The 19,732-nt window shown below is 40.1% G+C and overlaps 1 protein-coding gene across 1 annotated transcript in view; it reads left to right on the forward strand.

Moving 5' to 3' along the window:
- The first annotated feature begins 373 nt into the window (after positions 1-373).
- Positions 374-19,732, forward strand: part of SLC35D2 (solute carrier family 35 member D2) — a 61,650-nt gene continuing 42,291 nt past the window's right edge. Inside the window, exons 1-4 of the mRNA XM_003782995.3 lie at positions 374-586; positions 12,478-12,511; positions 15,484-15,570; positions 18,632-18,699. Of these exons, the coding sequence (XP_003783043.1) occupies positions 435-586; positions 12,478-12,511; positions 15,484-15,570; positions 18,632-18,699 (341 nt within the window). The 5' untranslated portion in view covers positions 374-434. The remainder of the gene's footprint in view (positions 587-12,477; positions 12,512-15,483; positions 15,571-18,631; positions 18,700-19,732) is intronic.

The following is a 19,732-nucleotide window of genomic DNA, read 5'->3' on the forward strand; positions in this document are numbered from 1 at the left end:
ATGTCAAACTGTGGACTTGTAAAAAGTGTGCGTTTCATTGGAGGTAAACGACATTAAACAAAAACTACTGCAGAAAAAAAGCGAAACAAACCCTAAGACATCCTGAAATGTTTCTGCCCAAGAGAGCAGCCTGAATGGGAGAAGGTGGGGCTTTTCAAGTCTCCCAGACGCTTTTCTGGACTTGCTTTAGACAGTCAGAGGGAGGTGACCAGGTCCAGGGTCAAGACCCGGCGCGCAGGATCGTCCGGGCCGGCTTCGGGGCGCTGGCAGGGGGCGGGCCGGGATCTGAAGTTTGCGCCGGGGCCCTTCCTGTTCCTGCCGCGCCCTTCTCCCCGCCGGCCGGGAGGGCGGGACGGGGCTGGGCTGGGGCCCGCGGGCCCGGCCAGTGTGCGGCCGAGGCGGGAGGGCGGCGGGTGTCCGTGCGGCCGCGGGTCATGACGGCTGGCGACCAGGCCGAGGGCGCGGGCGAGGAGCCCGGCGCAGTGCGGCCGCCCTCCGGAGTGGCCAAGCTGCTGTCGGCGCTCTTCTACGCGACCTGTTCCTTCCTCATCGTTCTGGTCAACAAGACGCTGCTGACCACCTACGGGTGAGGCGGGCCCGGGATGCAGCGGGGTCTGGGGATGCCGGCCGGGCCTGGGGAAGGCGCCCCGGACGCGGGGAGCGCGGGCTGCCCTTGCCCTCCGTGAGCTTTGGCCGCGTCCGGGCCAGCCTGCGGGTGGGACGCGGAACCAGGACTCTCATCTCTGCGCCTTGACTCAGCTTTCACAAGGGCCCTCCTGGACCTTCGCAACTTTCCACACACGAAAACCACAATCTTACAAAATCAGTCCACTCTTATCGAACCCGGGCACACAGCGCTCCTTGCTGCTGTGGACACGCTGCTCAGCTGTGCTTCTAGGGCTCAGCCAAATGCTTCCAAATACACCAGTGAGCTGATCCAAATGTATGTGATGAAGTGAACAATTCCTTATACAAATCTAGGTGTTCAACAATTAGTCCTGAGCCAGTAAGTCTATTTTGTATCGATTAACCTTTGATTCTCAAATTAGCACGTTCAGGGAAAACAATTAGAAGTTCATAGGATGTACTGTTGGGGATTGGTGTTAAAGTAAACCAGCAAATTTGTGGTTTCTTGAACTTATTGAAAATCCTGTTTCATTCTTCTAGTATTATAGCAGCACTGAAAGAATTGTGGGTTCAGACCCAGCCTGCGCCAGTTAATACCTCACAGTCTCTTGGGCCAGTCCCATACATAGTAATTTTTTCAGATGTAAATGGATAATTAATTACGACCCAGTTAATTACCTTCCAGGGCTTTGCATAAGCTGTCATAAGTGAAGTTGCTTTGTAAATTATACTGTGCTGCAAAAATGTAACATCAAAATCTTAGAACCCAAAGAGAAGTAAGAGAGTATCTTCAGCTTTATTTCATGTTTGAAGAAAACTGAGACCCACATGAACTCAATTGGTTGCAGCTCCAAGAAACATTTACTGAGCGCCTCTGTGTGCCAAACTCATTGCAGGCACCAGGGAAGCAGCTGTGCAGAGTTCCTGCTCTGCTCTTTGAGTTTCAGTGGTGGGGACAGAAAATAAACACATAGGTTCATGAATAAACCAGGCAGTTTCAGATATGACAGCAGAATGCCCAGGTGGAGTAGTTGTCAACAGAGCATTCCAGGAGAAGAGAGCAGCAAGTGCAACAATGTGAAAGTGGGCATGCGTTTGGCCTGCTGGAGGGACATAGAGAAGGGCACTGTTACTGGAACTGAGTGAGTGAATGCCAGAAGGGACGTAGGCAGGGAGGAATCAGATCCTTCTTTCATTCCATAATATTTACTAAGCACCTACGGTGTGCCAGGCACTGTCTGGGCACTTGGGAGAGGGAAGTGAACAGAATGGATCAAAATCCCCAACCTCGGGCAGAGCCTGTGGCTCAGTCAGTGGGGCGCCGGCCCCATATACTGAAGGTGGTGGGTTCAAACCTGGCCCTGGCCAAAAACTGCAAAAGGAAAAAAAAAAAAAAAGCCGGGCGTTGTGGTCCCTGTAGTTCTAGCCTGTGGTGCCTGTAGTCCTAGCTACTCTGGAGGCTGAGGCAAGAGAATCACCTAAGCCCAATAGCTGGAGGTTGCTGTAAGCTGTGACACCACAGCACTCTACTGAGGGCGATAAAATGAGACTCTGTCTCTACAAACAAACAAAAATCCCAACTTCATGGAGCTTACATCCTAGTGGACCAATAAATAAACTAGTAACATTTATATTATGTCAGATGTGACCAGTGTTCTAGAGCAAAAAATAAGGCAGGAAAGGGTATTGGGGAGTGTAGGAGTGGGAGAGAGTTTGCTTTGCAGTTTTAGGTGGTGTGATCAGTGTAACCTCACTGAGGAGGTGATGTTGGAGCTGAGACTTGAGCCTGGGATAGACAGTCCAGGTGTGGAAGGGTGAAGAGTTTAGGTGGGAATGGTACTGAGTTGCAACTGAGAGCAACAATTGCTGGACAGTGTGGGCCTTGGAGGTTACTGTGAGGGCTCTGGGCTCTGGTCTTGAATGAGATGGGAGCCATGGGAGGTGTCAAGCAGGGAAGTAACATGATCTAAATCACACTGGCTGTTATGTTGAGAGCAGATATTGGAGGACCAAGGTGGAAGTAGGGATTTTGTGAATAATTTTAAGGCTGGGTGGGGTGGCTCACACCCGTAATCCTAGCATTCTGGGAGACAGAGGCTAGAGGACCTCCTGAGTTTAGGAACTCAAGCCTGAGTAAGAGTGAGAGCTCCATCTTTACTAAAAGTAGAAAAATTAGTTGAGCTCATGGCCAGCACTGAAGTCCCACCTACTCGGGAGACTAAGGCAGGAGATCACTTGAACCCAGGAGTCTGAGGTTGCTTTGAGCTAAACTGACACCGTGACAACAGAGTGAGACTCTATCTCAAAATAAAAATAGTTTTAGTTTTAGGCTAAATGCAACTAGAAGCCACTTGGAAGGTTTTAGCATGGGAGTGACCTGACATAATTTGAGTGATTCAAAAGACTTCTTTGGCAATGGGTGGGTGGAAAACTGATGGTACTAGCAGTGGGGACAGGGCCTAGGAAACCGTTGAGGTACTCCAGGTTTAGGCTTGGACTGGGTGGGGTGTGACAGTGCATGTGAAAGGAAAGGATGAATTTGGGGTACTTTTTCTTGATCCTATGGCTGTTGATGCTCTTTACGAGATCTCTACAAGTCTGGGTTGCAGCAGGCCAGTTGGTGTCTATAGGAAACACGAAGTTTGTAAACCTAAGGCTGAATCATTTAACACATAAACTGCAAGCTGAAAGAAAGGAAGAGAGAGAGAGAGAGAGAGAGAGAGAGAGAAGGAAAGAAAGAAGGAAAGAGGAAAGCAGGAAAGTGGGCAGTAGTTAGGTCAAATGAAGGCTGAAGATAAGTCTCTACTTTGGGCCCTTGAGTGAGTGAGGTGCTGACTGGCCACAGCAGTCTGTGCCTCTGAATACACATGTTCTCTTGTTGGAAGCAAGTGCCAGTAAACCCTGGCTGATGCTTTGAAGGGGAAGGGCAGTGTCCAACCAGAAAGAAATATATGAGACATTGTATGCTCAAACCTTTCCATCTTTAAAATTTTGAGTTCTATAATTGAAGGAGAAAATGAAGATTTTTGCCTCGGGAAAGCAAAAACCCTTGTAAACCTTATAAATATCTCACATTTCTGTAGTCTAGTGTATCACACAATTGGAGAACCCTGTTCAAATAACATTGTTCATTCTCTCCTCTCAAAATGCTTTAGGCACAATTTTTTGAGGGGAGGAGGTTTGGGGTGATGTAGTTACAACAATAAACCATAGAAATCTGATCTAAGCATTAGCTGTTTGAAGATAGAATGTTGTGTTGTAGGATAAAGAAAGGATCTTTTGGTAATTACCTAATTCACAGGGTCACAGGAATTTAACTCTGGGAATGGTTTTCTCTCTTCCATTTTGGGCAGATTGTTTTTGATTGGAGTATAAAACCAATGGGTGGCCTTAGTTACTTTTTTGTGGCCAGTGGTTGCACATGTGGTCATTCAGGATCAGTTTCATGAGGTGGGCCGATGGTCAGGAGTTGGTTTTTTTTTTCTTCCCATTATGTTTATTTATTTGTTTATTTTTAGTTTTTTGGGACAGAGTCTTATTCTGTCACTGTGGGTAGAGTGCTGTGGCATCATAACTCACAGCAAATTCAAACTCTTGTGCTCAAGCAGTCCTCCTGCCTCAGCCTCCTGAATACCTGGGACTATAGGCACCCACCACAATGCCTGGATAGGTTTTTTTTTCTTCTTCTTCTATTTTTTAGTAGAGACTGGGCCTCACTCTTGGCTCAGGCTGGTCTTGAACTCTTGAGCTCAGGTGATCCACATTTCCACTTCCCAGAGTGCAGGTTTTACAGACATCAGCCACCATGCCGGGCCTTTTTGTTCCACTTTAATATTATACTCTATGACATGAAAGAAATTACTAATGATGTTTAATAAAAATGTCAACATTAGCTGTATTCAATTCAAATATTTGCTCAGGATTTGCTGTGTACATGTATCTCATTAGGTATCACTGGACTTTGAGCTCTTTTAACCTAGGTGTTTGCAAATATGCCTGGAAGACTGAATCACATGGGGAGGTTTTTAATAAAAGCTACTGATTCCTGAGTCTTCATTGAAAGGGAACTGAAAGTCTACATTCTGAAACAAAACCAACTCCTAATTTTCTCTTAGTTTAATGAAAACCTGGCTCATTCCAGAAGAGGCTACTCCCTTCATTCCCCTCAAATGGGGCTGAATCTTCATCTCACCCCCATGCCTTAGTCGGGAGGTAGGGTTGGGCCCTCTTAGCTTCACACTGCTCATGCTCTGTTGAGACTAGCTTTTTGTCCCTCTGTAATGGCTCTTGGTGGCTGATTTAGTGAAGTCAGTCTTCTCCTCTTCCTTGTCTCGGGCCAGCTTTCTCGTGGCTTTAGGATCTGCGTACTGAACCATCATGGTCTAATCTTGTCTCCAACAAGCTCTCCTGTGCTCCACCTCCCACAGCTGCTCCCAGGACCCCATCTTCACAAGTAAGCACACCTCTATGTTAACAGAAACCACTTCTAACTTCTGTGATATAATTTAAAGATGTTTATGCGACCATGGTCTGAGTGTATGCGACCATGGCCCAGAGCACATGTTCTCAAGAGGTTCTAAAAAAATGTGCCCACAGTAGAAGGCAGTTTGGCTTTATACATCCATGGAAACAAGAATTACTTGTAAAAGATCTTAAGTTAATATGTAGAAGGCATACATTGGTTTGGCCCCTAAAGACAGGACATCTTGAAGGAGGGTGAACATAAAGGTTATAGGTGAACTTAAAGATTCTTTGGTCTGTAATTGGGTAAAGAAATGAAGCTCTGTCAAAAGGCTCGGAATGTTTCAAGTTAAGATAAAGAAGTCTGTTAATTAGAGACAAGCCACAGACAGTTGCCTAGACATAACCAGACTCAAGTGACCTATTAAGTAAATTGATGGCCTTCACGTGTGCTTTAAGTTTTGTCTTGCATGGCCTTAGGCCTGCCAATGAGTAGTTATCTTACTGTTATAAAGAGTAACTCTAACAAAAGGGAGGGGATGTGACGAGGGGTGTCTAACCTCCCTTATCCACATGACCAGCAACTCAGCTCTTAAGGTTTTACTGGGGTTCCCTTGACCTAGAGGGGGTTCATCCCATTGCTTGGGGGGCTTACAATTTTATTTTAGTGCACATCTCTGAAACTGCCACTGCTGGATACCCATTCCCTGACCTGGCCTGGGCTCTTCCTCACTTACTTTGTGCCAGAGAGCCCCTCTGGGAGGGACACAGGAGCCTTTCTTCCCTTTCTCTCCTGGGCCTGCCCTTGTCTTCTGCTTGCTTCAGCACTTGAGCAGCTCTTAGTGTCCTGGGTGGGAAAACCACATATGGGCTGGCTGGTGTGACTTTAATTCAGTGATGATCAGAACACTTTGGGGACTTTCCTTACTACCTGTTGGTTGCTTTCTTTGTCTCAGAAATGAATCTTTCATACTTTCTCCTTTATCCGGAAGGCCTCCCTTGTCCCCCTTCTCCCCTCTCCTCCTCTGATCCTTTATTGAGAATATAGAAACCATCAAATGAAGGCGTGTCCACCTCCTGCCAGCTGGAAAGGAAGGCCCCTTTCCTCTCACTGTGCCTAGTTCTGGACATCTGTCTCCTCCTCTGGCTTCTTTCCTTATCTTTCTTTTGCGTCAGTGCCTCTCTATCACCTTAAAAACCCACTCATGTCTCTCAAGCAAATGAACCTGCTCTCTTGGTCACATATATATTCCATTTCTCTGCATCTTTTAGAGTGTCAACCTAAAATAATCAAAAAAGTAAGAGTCTAATTCAAAGTAAGTCTATTCCAACACAAAGGTTGAGGACTGCAGCCCAGGACACACTTCCAAGTTATACTGGGGAGTGCTCAGAACAAAAGAGAGACTCTTAGAGTTTTTAAAGAAAGGACTAATCAGAAGAAGGAGTAATTACAAAAATTTGTCAGGAATTTTCACCAGTTTGCAGAAATAGCATTGGCTAGAGGTTAACTGTACTGTTGAACTGTAGAGGGTATGGCGTTTTATGGCTACTTTGGCATTAGTCTAGAGCCTGACTAGCAAGTGTGTCCCTCTGAGCCTGATAATTTGAGGAGGCTCACATTCATAGAAAATTCTTTTTTTTTTTTCCTCACAATCTCAATTGTCCCCAAGATGTTTAACATTTGCATCAACACCCAATCAAGGCTTCTGCAATGCATACTTTATCTTTTTAGTTTGTTTTAATCTAGAAAAGTCCCCCTCCTAATCACCCTCCGTGATATTGATTTTTTTTTTTTGCAGTTTTTGGCCAGGGCTGGGTTTGAACCTATCACCTCCGGCATATGGGGCCGGCGCCCTACTCCTTTGAGCCACAGGTGCCGCCCCATGATATTGATTTTTTGAAAAACTCGAGCCCTTGGTTTTGTACCTGTCCCACGTTGTGGATTGTCTGCTTTATCTTTTGAAGTCTCAACATATTTTCCTCTGTCTTCTAACTGAAAGTTACATCGAAAGCCTTCATTTCATTCAATTTAAACCTTTTTGGCAGGACTATTTCATAGCTGACCCTGTAAACTGCACGTTACATCTTAGCAGGGGTCATCCCACTGCTAGTCATGCTGGCTGCATTTGAAGGGTTACGATGGGGATTGCAATAGCAAGTATGTATGAAAATTCAGGTTTAACTGAGGTGACTGGAGAAAAGATAAATTGAAGTTAAACTCAAAGTACTGTTGACTTTCAAATATACATATATATTTCTTTACTACAATTGTTACCAGACGAAGAGGATCTGGCCGCCAGTCACTGTCAGCCAATGTGCAGAGATGGGGATAGGTCCACCAAACTTTGTCAAAAGGCTGCGATTCTGGAGAACAGTGAGAGTAACCTCTCCAAGACTGTTGTATTCTTTCATTTCCAAAATTACAGTGTTATATATAAAAGCTCAAAGCAATGACCACACCAACCTCTATTCCTAATAATAATCATCATACCTTGACCTATTACAGCATTCCAATTCAAAAGTTAATCTCCTAAATCAATCCACCTAAACTACTCAAGATAGGCATCTTTAGGGTAAGAGCTAAATTTCAGAAGAATAAGAGTGGGAGACAGGAGGTGAAAGTCAGCCAGGACCTAAACTGCCCAGACCAGCCTGTGTCATGTCCACCCTACCTTACCTGACACCATCTTATATTTACTATATGTGCTTTCACAATGGTTTGTATTACTTAAAAGATCTCTCTAAGATTAAGGGGTCATAAGAAACATTAAGAAGTTTAAGTCATGTGTTTATTTAGACCCATGTTTCAATTTTTGATAATTTGTATGACCTCCCTGCTATGAAAGATGACGCAAGTGCAACTCCTTCCATCTTGCCTGCCCTCCACATTGTCTTTTATTATGTAGCATACTGTAATTATAATCCCCTCCTTGTTTGACTCTGTCCTACATTTAAATGGATATCGTAGTCATCAATGGTTCTTTTACCACAATATCTCCATTGCCAAGTTTATTTTAATTTGACTCCCCCTTGATGCATTTCATTATCACTTTTTTTATAGAGAATTCATAGCTGCTGTATTAATTCTGCTAAGCATTCTTTAATAGATTGTTCTGTAATGTCTTGTGCTTTTAGATCTGAAGATTCAGTTTATTTTTTTCTCTCTTATCAGGGAAACGAATTTCTCTTTTGAATCATTTTCTTCCTTTTCTTTTTTTTTTAAAGTTAAAACTATTTTTTTAACTATAGGGGAGAGGTTTTGCTATGTTGCCCAGGTCAGTCTTAAACTCCTGGTCTCAAGCAGTCCTCCTTCCTCGGCCTCCCAAAGTGCTAGGATTATAGATGTGAGCCACTGTGCTGGCCTATCTTATTTCTTTCTTTTTTTTTTTTTTTTTACATGTATATGTATTTATTTGGTTTCCACTTTTTGCCTTCACAAAATTAAAGAGGCTTAAAATTTAATAACAGTAACAATGGTTAAGATAAGGACTAGAAACGAAAACCTCTCAAAGAATGAACAAAGATAGATACATTCAGAAAAGAAATCAGATGGTTGCTGCAACCAAATATTGAGCAATAATAATAACATTGCAAAAAAAGTAACATTGACATTGTCAGATAAAGTATGTCTATCATAGAATGCTTTGACTCTGAGGTTCAATATGGAGTCATCAGTTAACTTTTTTTTCCCAAAGTCTCAAAAAATAGGGAATATTTGTTTTTATAAATAAAAATAGAATTTCCAAAAACAGATCATGCTAAATCTTATAGACAATAGTAAAAGAAGAAATACTTCAAAATCATTCTACTTCATTTGGATATACCTGATATTAAAATTGGAAAAAATATATTATTATAAAGGGGAATTACAAACATATTTCACTTATAAATGAAGATGCAATATCCTAAACAACATATTAACAAGTTGAATTAAAAATTATTATTCAAACAATGTACTTTGGTCAAAATTAAATCCAATTTATGTGAGAATTAGTCACTATTTTCTTTTCTTTTTCTTTTCCCTCACCCTCTCCCTCCTTCTCTCTCTGTCTGCTCTCCCCTTCCTCCACCAACCCCACCCTGCATCATTAATTAGCATATCAAAGTTGAATATATAGGATTCATGGTTCTCCATTCCTGTGATGCTTCACTAAGAATAAAGTGTTCCACCGCCATCCAGATTAATACAAATGCTGCAAAATCTGCATTTTTTTAATGGCTGAGTAGTATTCCATGGTATATATATACCACAGCTTGCTAAACCATTCCTGGGTTGAGGGGCATTTAGGCTGTTTCCGCATTTTAGTGATTATAAATTGAGCTGCCATAAGTCTTATACAAGTGTCTTTATTTATTTATTTATTTATTTTGCAGTTTTTGGCCGGGGCTGAGTTTGAACCCACCACCTCCTGCATATGGGGCTGGCGCCCTACCCCTTTGAGCCACAGGCGCTGCCCCTACAAGTGGCTTTATAATAAAAGTTTTTGTTTTTCCTTCTGGATAGATGCCCAGTAATGGGATTGCAGGATCAAACGGGAGGTCTAGGTTAAGTTCTTTGAGGTTTCTCCATATTTCCTTCCAAAAAGGTTGTATTAGTCTTCTTTATTTATTGAGTTGTTTAAAAACCCACTAAAGTTATTCAACTTTATTTGTAGAATAAATTTCAATTTAAAGTTATAGGCTATGTTCTTTTTATATTCTAGGCACAGTGATTAGTCCTATGTGGTGGTGTTAGTCTTTTATATCTATCTTTTAAAGTTTGTCCTTTTACTCTCTATGTACTGTGATCACCTCAGGTATTGATAATTCAATTTTCAACAGTGGTCTTTGATTCCTTGGTGTTTCTAAAGGTAATTTATTCATGTGGCAGTCATGTTGCTTTGGTCCTCAAATGGTTTCCTTAGATCTGTATGCTCATCTCTTTTGACTATTTTATCAACTCAGTGTTGAACTCTTGTTTTATTGATGTGTTATTCTTACTAAGGTGTACTGTGGCTTTATAGAGTTCCTTCTGTTCTATGCATTATGTTTTGAAAGGCCAGGCTCTTTGTCTTACCTTCTGTAAACCCTTTTGTTGTTATTGTTTTCCTGTTTGTTTATATTGCTGTCCTATTACTTTGCTCAACGGGGGTGCAGATTTTATTCTCTGAGATGGTGAGAAGCATAGTGGAGAGAGCTCTTCTACAATACTCTTGGGGGAAGCAGGCTTAGGCAGAGGGAAAAGTTGGGCTGTAATCCAGTCCCAAAAAAAGCCCAATCCCAGGGACTGGAGCTGGCATGGCTCTGCAATTCTCCTGAATTGGGAAGGTGACCCTAGCTGGCCTTCTGTAAGACCAGCGATTGGAATGCGGGTTTCTGTGGGGAAGTGGGTGTGCTACTGTCAGGCAGTTTTCTTTAGCTGAGGACCCTGCTGAAGAAAGAGTCCTTTGGTGTGGAAGGATATATCTGTATAGGTGACACAACCCAGTGTCCACTAGAGTTAGTTTTATTCTCATGGTGATACCATTTGGCCTTGCATTCTGTTTTCTCTGATGAAGTGTGTTTGTTCTTTATTCCCTTCTCTATACCATATCTAAGACAAGTGTGTTTCTGACATACAGGATGAGGGCTGAGTTTTTAAAATAATATTCAGCTTTTTTAGTAGCCTAAGAGAATGACTGGGAGCCAGCAAAGGGTTGAACAGTGGATGAGCAGGTAGAACTGATCTGCTGCCTTGTTTGGAACAAGGTGAGGTAGGAGTCAGAATTCCACATCCAAATCTCCCAGCGCCATCTGTTGAAAGACAGTCTTTCCCACTGTCATCTTTGTCATAAATCAAGTGTCCATATACAGGTAGTCCCCTGGTTATGGACAAGATAGGTTATTTAGGTTTGTTTTTAAGTTGAGTTTGTGTGTAAGTTGGAACAGGTACATTTACCTATTACCTGTAATCACCTCCATTTTTAAGTGTGAGTTATGTGTCATTCAGATGTTTGTAACCCCAGGAGTAATAGCCTCCGTCTGTAAGTACAAATTATATGTTAAGTCAGGTGTTTGTAACTCGGGGACTGCCTATGTGTGTATGTCTGTCCTGATCTCCTATCAGACTACCATTGTGCAAATATCATACGGTCTCATTTATTGTAACTTTAAAATGAATCCTGACATCCACTGGAATCATTCCTGCAACTTTGTTCAAGGTTGTCTTGGATGGTTTTTGCTCTTTGGCTTTCCATTCAATTTTAGGATCAGTTTGTCGATTTCCACAAATTACCTGCTGGTATTTCTATTGACGTTACATTGATTTTATAGATCTCTTTTGAGGTTAATGGACCTAACTACACTATTATGTTTCTTAGCCATGACCTTTATTTAGGCTGGCTTTCATGTTTTTACTATCAACTTATAATTTTCTATCTACAAGTATTTTTTGTAAATCTTTGATTAGATTTTTCCTGGGTATATTATTTTAGAAAAAGTATAATGAATCACCATGTAGCCATCACCCAGTTTGAACATTCTTTTTGTATTTATATTCCTTTCCCACTCACTCCCACCCTCTCTTCCAGATTATTTTGAAGGAAATTAAAAATATATGATCCTATGCATTTTAATATGAATTCCTGAAAGTTAATAACTCTTTTGTTAAAAAAAAACCCCAATACTATTTCATAGGTAAAAAAGTAAAACTAATTCCTTAGTATCATAAAACGTCCATGTAGTGTTATTTATTGTACTTTTTGGTGCAATAGTAAATTATGTCTTCAACGTTTTCATTTTCTTTGTTTCTTGCTGACAGATAGACACATAACTGATTTAAAAAACATATTTGTCTTTCTTGTATTTGGTGACCTTTCTTTTTATTTTTTTTAAGATAGAGTCTCACTATGTCACTCTCTGTAGAGTGCTATGGCATCACAGCTCACAGCAACCTCAAACTCTTGGGCTTAAGTGATTCTCTTGCCTCAGCCTCCCAAGTAGCTAGGAACACAGGTGCCTGCCACAATGCCTGGCTATTTCTTTGTTGTAGTTGTCATTGTTTTTAGTAGGCCTGGGCCAGCCCCAGTGTATGTGGCCAGCGCCCCAGCCACTGAGGTACAAGTGCCAAGCCTTTGGTGGCCTTTCTAAAGTTATTTATTCTAATAACTTGTCACCAGATTATTTTTTCTGCATCTATAATCATGTCCATTAACGTGATAGTCTGCCTCCAGGCACAATAGAAAATTACCAAATTCAGCAACGATCTGTTGAAAAAATGAAAAAGAAATGAACAAATGGAAAATGAACAAATTTGATAAGTTTTTATTATTTAAGAATTTTTAATAACTCCTGTCATTATGTGTTATGTGCCGTCTTCACATTTTTGTACTGTTATTCTATTTTGATCTGTTATTCTATTATTCTTTATAGTTTCCCTTCACCAATTGTCCTTGGAATTGGACAGGTAAGTGAAAAAAATTAAATTAACCCTTTCGATTAGTCATCAGTGCGCATGATGAAATCTTAAGTGCTTTTGTGTAAGACTCTGGTTTACAAACTTATCCAGCTGGCAGAGGACCAGCGGATCTTGGTACTCTTGAAAGACAATATGACCTATTGATACACATTTTATTTTATTCTACAATTTAGGAACAGTTATATTCATGGGAAAAGTGACTCCTTAACTTTAAGTTTCTTAATTGAATTAATTGCTCTAAAGCCAGGGGCCATAAGACTCAAAGTCTCCAAGGCCTGAGGGGTAACAAATGAGTGGATTGGGGGCACTGGCAGAAGAGCAAGAATACTGTCTCCCTTGAAGTGTGCACCTGATACTTAGCTTAACCACCGTGCCTGTAGAAAAAGGTTTGGGAGATGAGATGGGACCCTCCATGCCCTGATTATCAGAGTTGGGGAGGTTTTTCAAGAGAAAGATATGAATTTGAAATTTTACATCAGATCTCCAAATAATAAATGCTGGCAACTGATTCAAATTTTTACAAACCTCTCTGGGCCAAACAAAGCATGTTCCAGTTTGGTCCTTGTAGGTTGTGATCTTGTGCTCTCAAGTTCAAGGATGATCTTGGATAGACTTTTAAACTCAGCTCATTTGGCTGTTTCTGTTTCTTAAATTTCCCATTAATACTAAGTTGTGTTTATTCTTTTGGTGGTATGCTGGTGATTTATAGACAGACAAGCATCAAAGACTTTTTTTTTTTTTGGAAACAGAGTCTCACTCTAGTACCCTGGGTAGAGAGAGTACTGTGGGACCATAGCTCATAGCAACCTCAAACTCTTGGGCTCAAATAATCTTGTTTAAGCCTGTCGTGACCCCATAAATGATCACACGGGACATGGATTGAGAGTACAAGCTGCAAGAGACTGGAGACTGAACTTTGCTCCTCTGGGATTACTGAGTCATTTGGTGGCTTGCCTTCCAAGTCACAAGAGATTTCCAGGCTTGCCAGGAAGTTCTTAGCAATTCCTCAGAATAGTTATGAGATTGGTGGCTGTTGTAATAAGTATGATTTTTAGTCCTCTACATAAGCCTCCCAAGTAGCTGGGTCTACAGGTTCCCACCACAATACCCAGCTAATTTTCCTATTTTTAATAGAGATGGTATCTAGCTCTTGCTCAGGCTGGTCTCTGAACTCCCAAGCTCAGGTAGTCCACCTGCCATCCACCTGCTGTGGTCTCCCAGAGTGTTAGGATTACAAGCTTGAGCCACTGTGTCTAGCCTGGCTTTTTATTTTATTTATGTTTTTTCCCTTTAATTTATAGGGGGAAAGCTAAAGTTATAAAAATTATATCTTTTAACTAAATTTTTAATTGCTAATCTGGAAAAGCCTGTCATTTATATGAGTAAACATTATTCTGCTTAAATGTTTTGCTAAGAAGTAACTCTTTGGAACATCATTTTGGGGAGAAAAAATTATAACACCAAACTAATATGTTTTCTTACAATAATAAATATAAGTTTCAATGTAAAAATGTAGAAAAAAGCACTTTGGAAAAACATCAGTTATATGATAAATGAATCTTTATAATTTCCAAGTGAAATAAATTCACTGTTCTTTGACCCACTGGTTATACTCAGTTAAAGGAAAGCCTTTCTGATTTGCAATTTGTTGAGGGAAGAGGCCAATCAGAGTTGATTTTAGAAGTCTGAATTACATTTATTTTAAATATGATAGTATATTTCTTTAAGAGTTGGAAAGTGAGACATAAATACAAAGTGCAATTGTAATTCGGGATGGACTTGGGTTAAATTATAGAAATCTTATCATAATGATCGCAAGCTCATAAGGATCGTAAGTTCACAAGCTCATTTGGGTCTAGAATTTTAATCATGTTGAAGGAGCTCTTAAATTTTTGCATCCTAAATGGAGAAAACTGAGTAAGTTCTAAAACCTGCATAAGCAAATGGTATTATTTTATTTATTTATTTATTTATTTGGCCAAGTAACCCAAATGTAACCCTAGTGCTTTGGGAGGGAGAGATGGGAGGATCTCTTGAGGCCAGAAGTTTGAGACGCCATCTCTATAAAAATATTAAAAAATTGGCTGGGCTCAGTAGCTTATGCCTGTAATCCTAGCACTCTGGGAGGCTGAGGGAAGAGGATCTGTTGAGCTTAAGAGTTCAAGATCAGGCTGAGCAAGAGCAAGACCCTGTCTCTACTAAAAAATAGAAAAATTAGACAAGCGTTGACTATAGTCCCAGCTACTTGGAAGGCTCAGGCTTGAACTGAGGATTCTGAGGTTACTGTGAGCTAGGCTGATGCCATTGCACTCTAGCCTAAGGAAACAGAGTGAGACTCTGTCTCAAAAAAAAAAAAAAAAATTAAAAAAGTTAAAGAATCATCTGGGTGTGGTGGTGGGACAAGTTTGTAATCCAGACTACCCAGGAAGCTGAGGCAGGCAGATGGCTTGAGACTCAGAGTTTGAGGTTACAGTGAGCTGTGATGCTGTCACTGTACTTCAGCCTGGGTGACAGAATAAATGTGTTTTTGTTTGGAGTTTTTTCCTTTAAAATTGTTCTGCCAGCTTTATGGAAGAAGGTGACCATAGGCATAGGACATGAGAAGTAAGGTCCGGGATCAGTGTGGCCTCCCTGACTGCCTTCACTCTGGTCATTGTTGGGGACCCCATTCCCTTTCTCCCTCTGTCACCGTTCCTAGAGCCCCTTGAGATCATGTGTATACATATGAGTCTATTTGATATTATATTTTTTGCCTGTAGTCCTGATGGAATCCATGCAGTGGCAAGAAAAATAATTTTAATATTCTAAGATATAGTATTTTTTTCCTGGAAACTAGAAAATGGATTTTTTGTTTTGCAATATTTCTTTTTGATGAATCTTTTTTCTTCTGAGAATGTCACTGAACCTGAAGCAATCTGTCCAGATATTTTTCTGATGTTTCTCTCTTCCCTTTTCTTTAGATGGCAGCTACCATAATGATACTGTATGTATCTAAGCGAAATAAAATCATTCACTTCCCTGATTTTGACAAGAAAATCCCTGTAAAGGTATGTGGTGAAAAGTATATATAGCTGTGATAGGTGATGTAAAAAATACCATAGAATTACCTATTTATTTTAGAGTATAGATACATTTCTAAACTCACTTTACTTCTTACTTGAATTGGGTAAAAAACTTCTTGATAAAGATTGTCATTCATTTGTCCATTTAAATATGCCATCCATTTGTCCATTTAGCAAAAGCACATGGTTAACAATTGACATTAAATAGATGTTATTTCAGAAATGAAACGACAGCTCTCTGAATTAGGGATTGGCTGGCATTTTTGGTAAAGGACCAGACCATCTCTGTTGCAGCTATTCAGCTCTGCCACTGTACCAGGAGACCAGACCTTTCATTCACATATCAGCCCTAGATGATATGTGAATGAAATGGAATAGCTGTGTTCCCAAAAGACTTTGTTTACATAACAGGAGCTAGGCTGGATTTGGCCCTTGGACCCTAGTTTACTTGTCCCTGTTTTCAGTTTCATTTTTAGTTTGGATTAATAAAAGCTATAGGTAAGGCTCGGCATGTGGCTCACGCCTATAATCCTAGCACTCTGGGAGACCGAAGGAGGTGGATTGCCTGAGCTCGACCAGCCTGACTAAGAGTTATCTTTACTAAAAATAGAAAAACTAGCCAGGTGTTGTAGTGGGTGCCTGTAGTTCCAACTACTTGGGAGGCTGAGGCAAGAGGACCACTCAAACCTGGGAGTTTGAGGTTTCTGTGAGCTATGGTGCCACAGTACTCTACCCAGGGTGACAGAGCAAGACTCTGTCTTAAAAAAAAAAAAGCTGTAGGTGATATGAAGAATGCAATTTACTATACACAGAAAGACAGTTTTTTCCATGATGGAACAAGAAATGTAAAATCCACCAGGCTTTCCTGGGAGTGTAGAATGCAACCAACTTTTATTGAACCGTCGCTAAGTATGAGATAACTGGGCAGATACTTAATTCTTAGTACCAGTACCATACAACAGGTGGTGTTAAATGAATTCTGACAGCATTTGGATTTAAATCAGATTGTCGGTTCCTTCAGGGTGAGGACCCCACATGGCTTGTTCATTGCTGTTTCTTTAATGTCTGGAAAAATGCTGGCATCTAGCACTGGATTATTCATCAGACAGATCAAATCAGCACACACCAAACAGCATTAATAAGCAGGGACATCCACGAAAGGAGAAAAGTAAAATATTACTTTTGTTAGGTTAATGTTAAAAGACATTAACCTAATCATGGAAGAAAATCAGAATATTGTTGGGCTTGCTTACACTTACTTCATAACATAGTATCATTTTAACCATTTTAAAATTATGAAATTTGATGTGTACATAGAGAAAAAGCATCATACCTGACTATGTGGTTGAATGAATAATTGTCCTTTAATTTTCTTTTTTTTGGAGATAGAGCCTTACTTTGTCACCTTCCGTACAGTGCTGTGGCATCACAGCACATAGCAACCTCCAGTTCTTGGGCTTAGGGGATTCTCTTGTCTCAGCCTCTGGAGTAGCTGGGACTACAGGCACCCACCACAACACCCAGCTGTTTTTTGTTGCAGTTTGGCCGAGGCCAGGTTTGAACTTGCCACCCTCAGTATACGGGACCGGCGCCCTACTCACTGAGCCACCCATAATTACCCTTTTAAATCATTACTTAGGTCATGAAATGGTATCGCAAAGTCTTCCTTACCCACTATCCTAAACTTTCAAAACAATAATTCTCTTTTTTTCTTTGTAATTTTTCTAAATTTGGATGCATTCATAAATTCTATAGTTTAATTTCACCTGACTTTGAACTTTATGTAAATGGAATCAAATTTTGTACGTTCTTTTTGTGTCCTGCTTCTTTCACTTAATATTATGACGGTAAGATTATATGCCATATTAGCTTTGTGTTGGGTGTCCCTGTATTCTTTTACTTTCTTTGTATGCATGTACTACAATTTACCTATCTGTTACATTGTTCATGGTAATTTAGGGGCCAGAAAAATAAGTACTACTCTTATAGTTAACTTATAGTTAGATGCTGGTGCACATATGTTACTTAGAAAAGGGCTACCATAGCAAAATACCAGACTGGGTGGCTTAAACAACAGAAGGCTAGAATCTTAAGATCAAGGTGCCAGCAGGGCTGATTTTTGGTGAGCCTGCCTTCTTGCTGTGTCCTTATATGGCTTTTCCTCCATGTGTGTACACTCCTGATGTCTCTTTCTCTTCTTCTTTTTTAAAAAAATTTTTTATTAAATCATAAACACATAGATCATGTATACATTAATGCATTTATGGGGTACAATGTGCTGATTTCATATAGAATTAGGAACGCTTACACTGGTCAATATATACCTCATCTCATTTACTTAATTATTGTGTTAAGACATTTATACTCTATACTAATAGATTCGACATATATTCTTGCATTATCTTTCTCTTCTTTTTTTTTTTTCTTTTTTCAATCTCACATTTTATTTTCATTTCATTGGGTTTAAGGATGAGAAGGGTTTACAAGTATATAGATATCTTTCTCTTCTTAAAAGGACACCAGTCCTATTGGATTAGGGCCCCACCCTTATGACCTTATTTAACCTTAGTTACCTCCTTTAATAAAGGCCCTATCTCATTAGGAGATAGGACTTCAAAATAAGAATATGAAAGGACATGATTTAGTCCATTACAGTACATATGCATGGAGGAGGGGGGTCTACCATGTAGTGGAACTGCTGGCCCCTAGGATATACATATCTTCAACTTAGGGGATAATGTCTGACTGTTATTCAGAGTGGTTATACCAATTTACAAAAATTGACAAAAGTGTACATTGTTGCTTCATATTCTTGCTAGTTCTTGGTATACTGGTCATTTTAAATGTTCCTAATCTGGTGGATGTGTAATAAAACTTTATGGGCTTTAATTTGATCTCCCAGATTGCTAATGAGGTTGAGCATCTTTTTATTTCTTAGTGCCTATTTGGATATCCTCTTTTGTGAAGTACCTGTTGCCATCTTTGTATGTGAAGGAAAATGCTTATCAGAATTCTAACCAAATATTCTTTCTTCTTTTGATTGAAGCTGTTTCCTCTGCCTCTCCTCTACGTTGGAAACCACATAAGTGGATTATCAAGCACAAGTAAATTAAGGTAGAGTGCAGGGTAATGGATGATGGGAGGTTTCTCACCCTTATGCTGCTAATGGTACAAAGACCGAGTCTGATTTTTCAAATCAAAGTACATATAGACAGGTATAATAATAATTTAAGAAAGTTAGGTCAAGTTTTGAGTTTAGTTTTCCAATTTTCTTTTTTTAGTGTTTTATTTTTTATTTCACGTTAACATGAGGGCACAATATGATGAGGTTACATTGTTTGCATTTGTAAGGTAAAGTCTGAAGTCCAAGTTGCAGTTGAATGCTTCACCCAGGAACTGTGCCATATACCCTCACATTGTACCCAATAGGTGGGAACTTACTGATTTTCCTCTCCTCCTCCCTGCTTCTTGAAGTTAATTGGGTTTTTCTCTAGTGTGGGTCTGTAGTTGTTGGTCTACTAGTTTCAGATTGGTACTGAGTCCATAGGATGCTTGCTTTTCCATTCCTGAGATACTTTACTTAGGAGAATGTTCTCTAAATCCATTGCCAATGTTCTAGGAATGTTATAAAGCTTATGTATTTCCTTATATTCAAGTCTGAATATATAATAGAATATGAGATCTGTAGTCATCAAGGTAGACAAGGTGTGATTTATCTAGAGATAGATTTGTTTTTGTGAATATGGTTCTGTGTGACATTTGGTTCCATACCAGTTTTATAAACACAAGAACATGGTATAGATCAGATCTGGTGCTGGGAAAAACAAATGACAGACATTTTCAAGTGTATGCTATCTACTTCTGAAATTTGTATCTGTATTTATTGCAGGGTCCTTTGATTATAGGGCACATAATGCCCTTTGAATGCTGTTAAATTTGTCAATTCTACTATTAATGATTTTAAGGGTCGATGTGGTCCCTTTATTACAAAGTTCCCCACCTATCTTTCCCCTAATGATTTTAGCAGCTATTAATGATCCTTGTCAAGAGACATTACTTAATTGCAAGTTACAAAATGGTGACCTTTTGCATTTATTATCTAAACTTTTTCAATACATATAATTTTTCACCATTTAATAGAAGAAAG

The sequence above is a fragment of the Otolemur garnettii genome, unplaced genomic scaffold (assembly GCF_000181295.1).
Source record: "Otolemur garnettii isolate 467f Iridium unplaced genomic scaffold, OtoGar3 scaffold00006, whole genome shotgun sequence".
In the NCBI taxonomy this organism is placed as follows: Eukaryota; Metazoa; Chordata; class Mammalia; order Primates; family Galagidae; genus Otolemur; species Otolemur garnettii.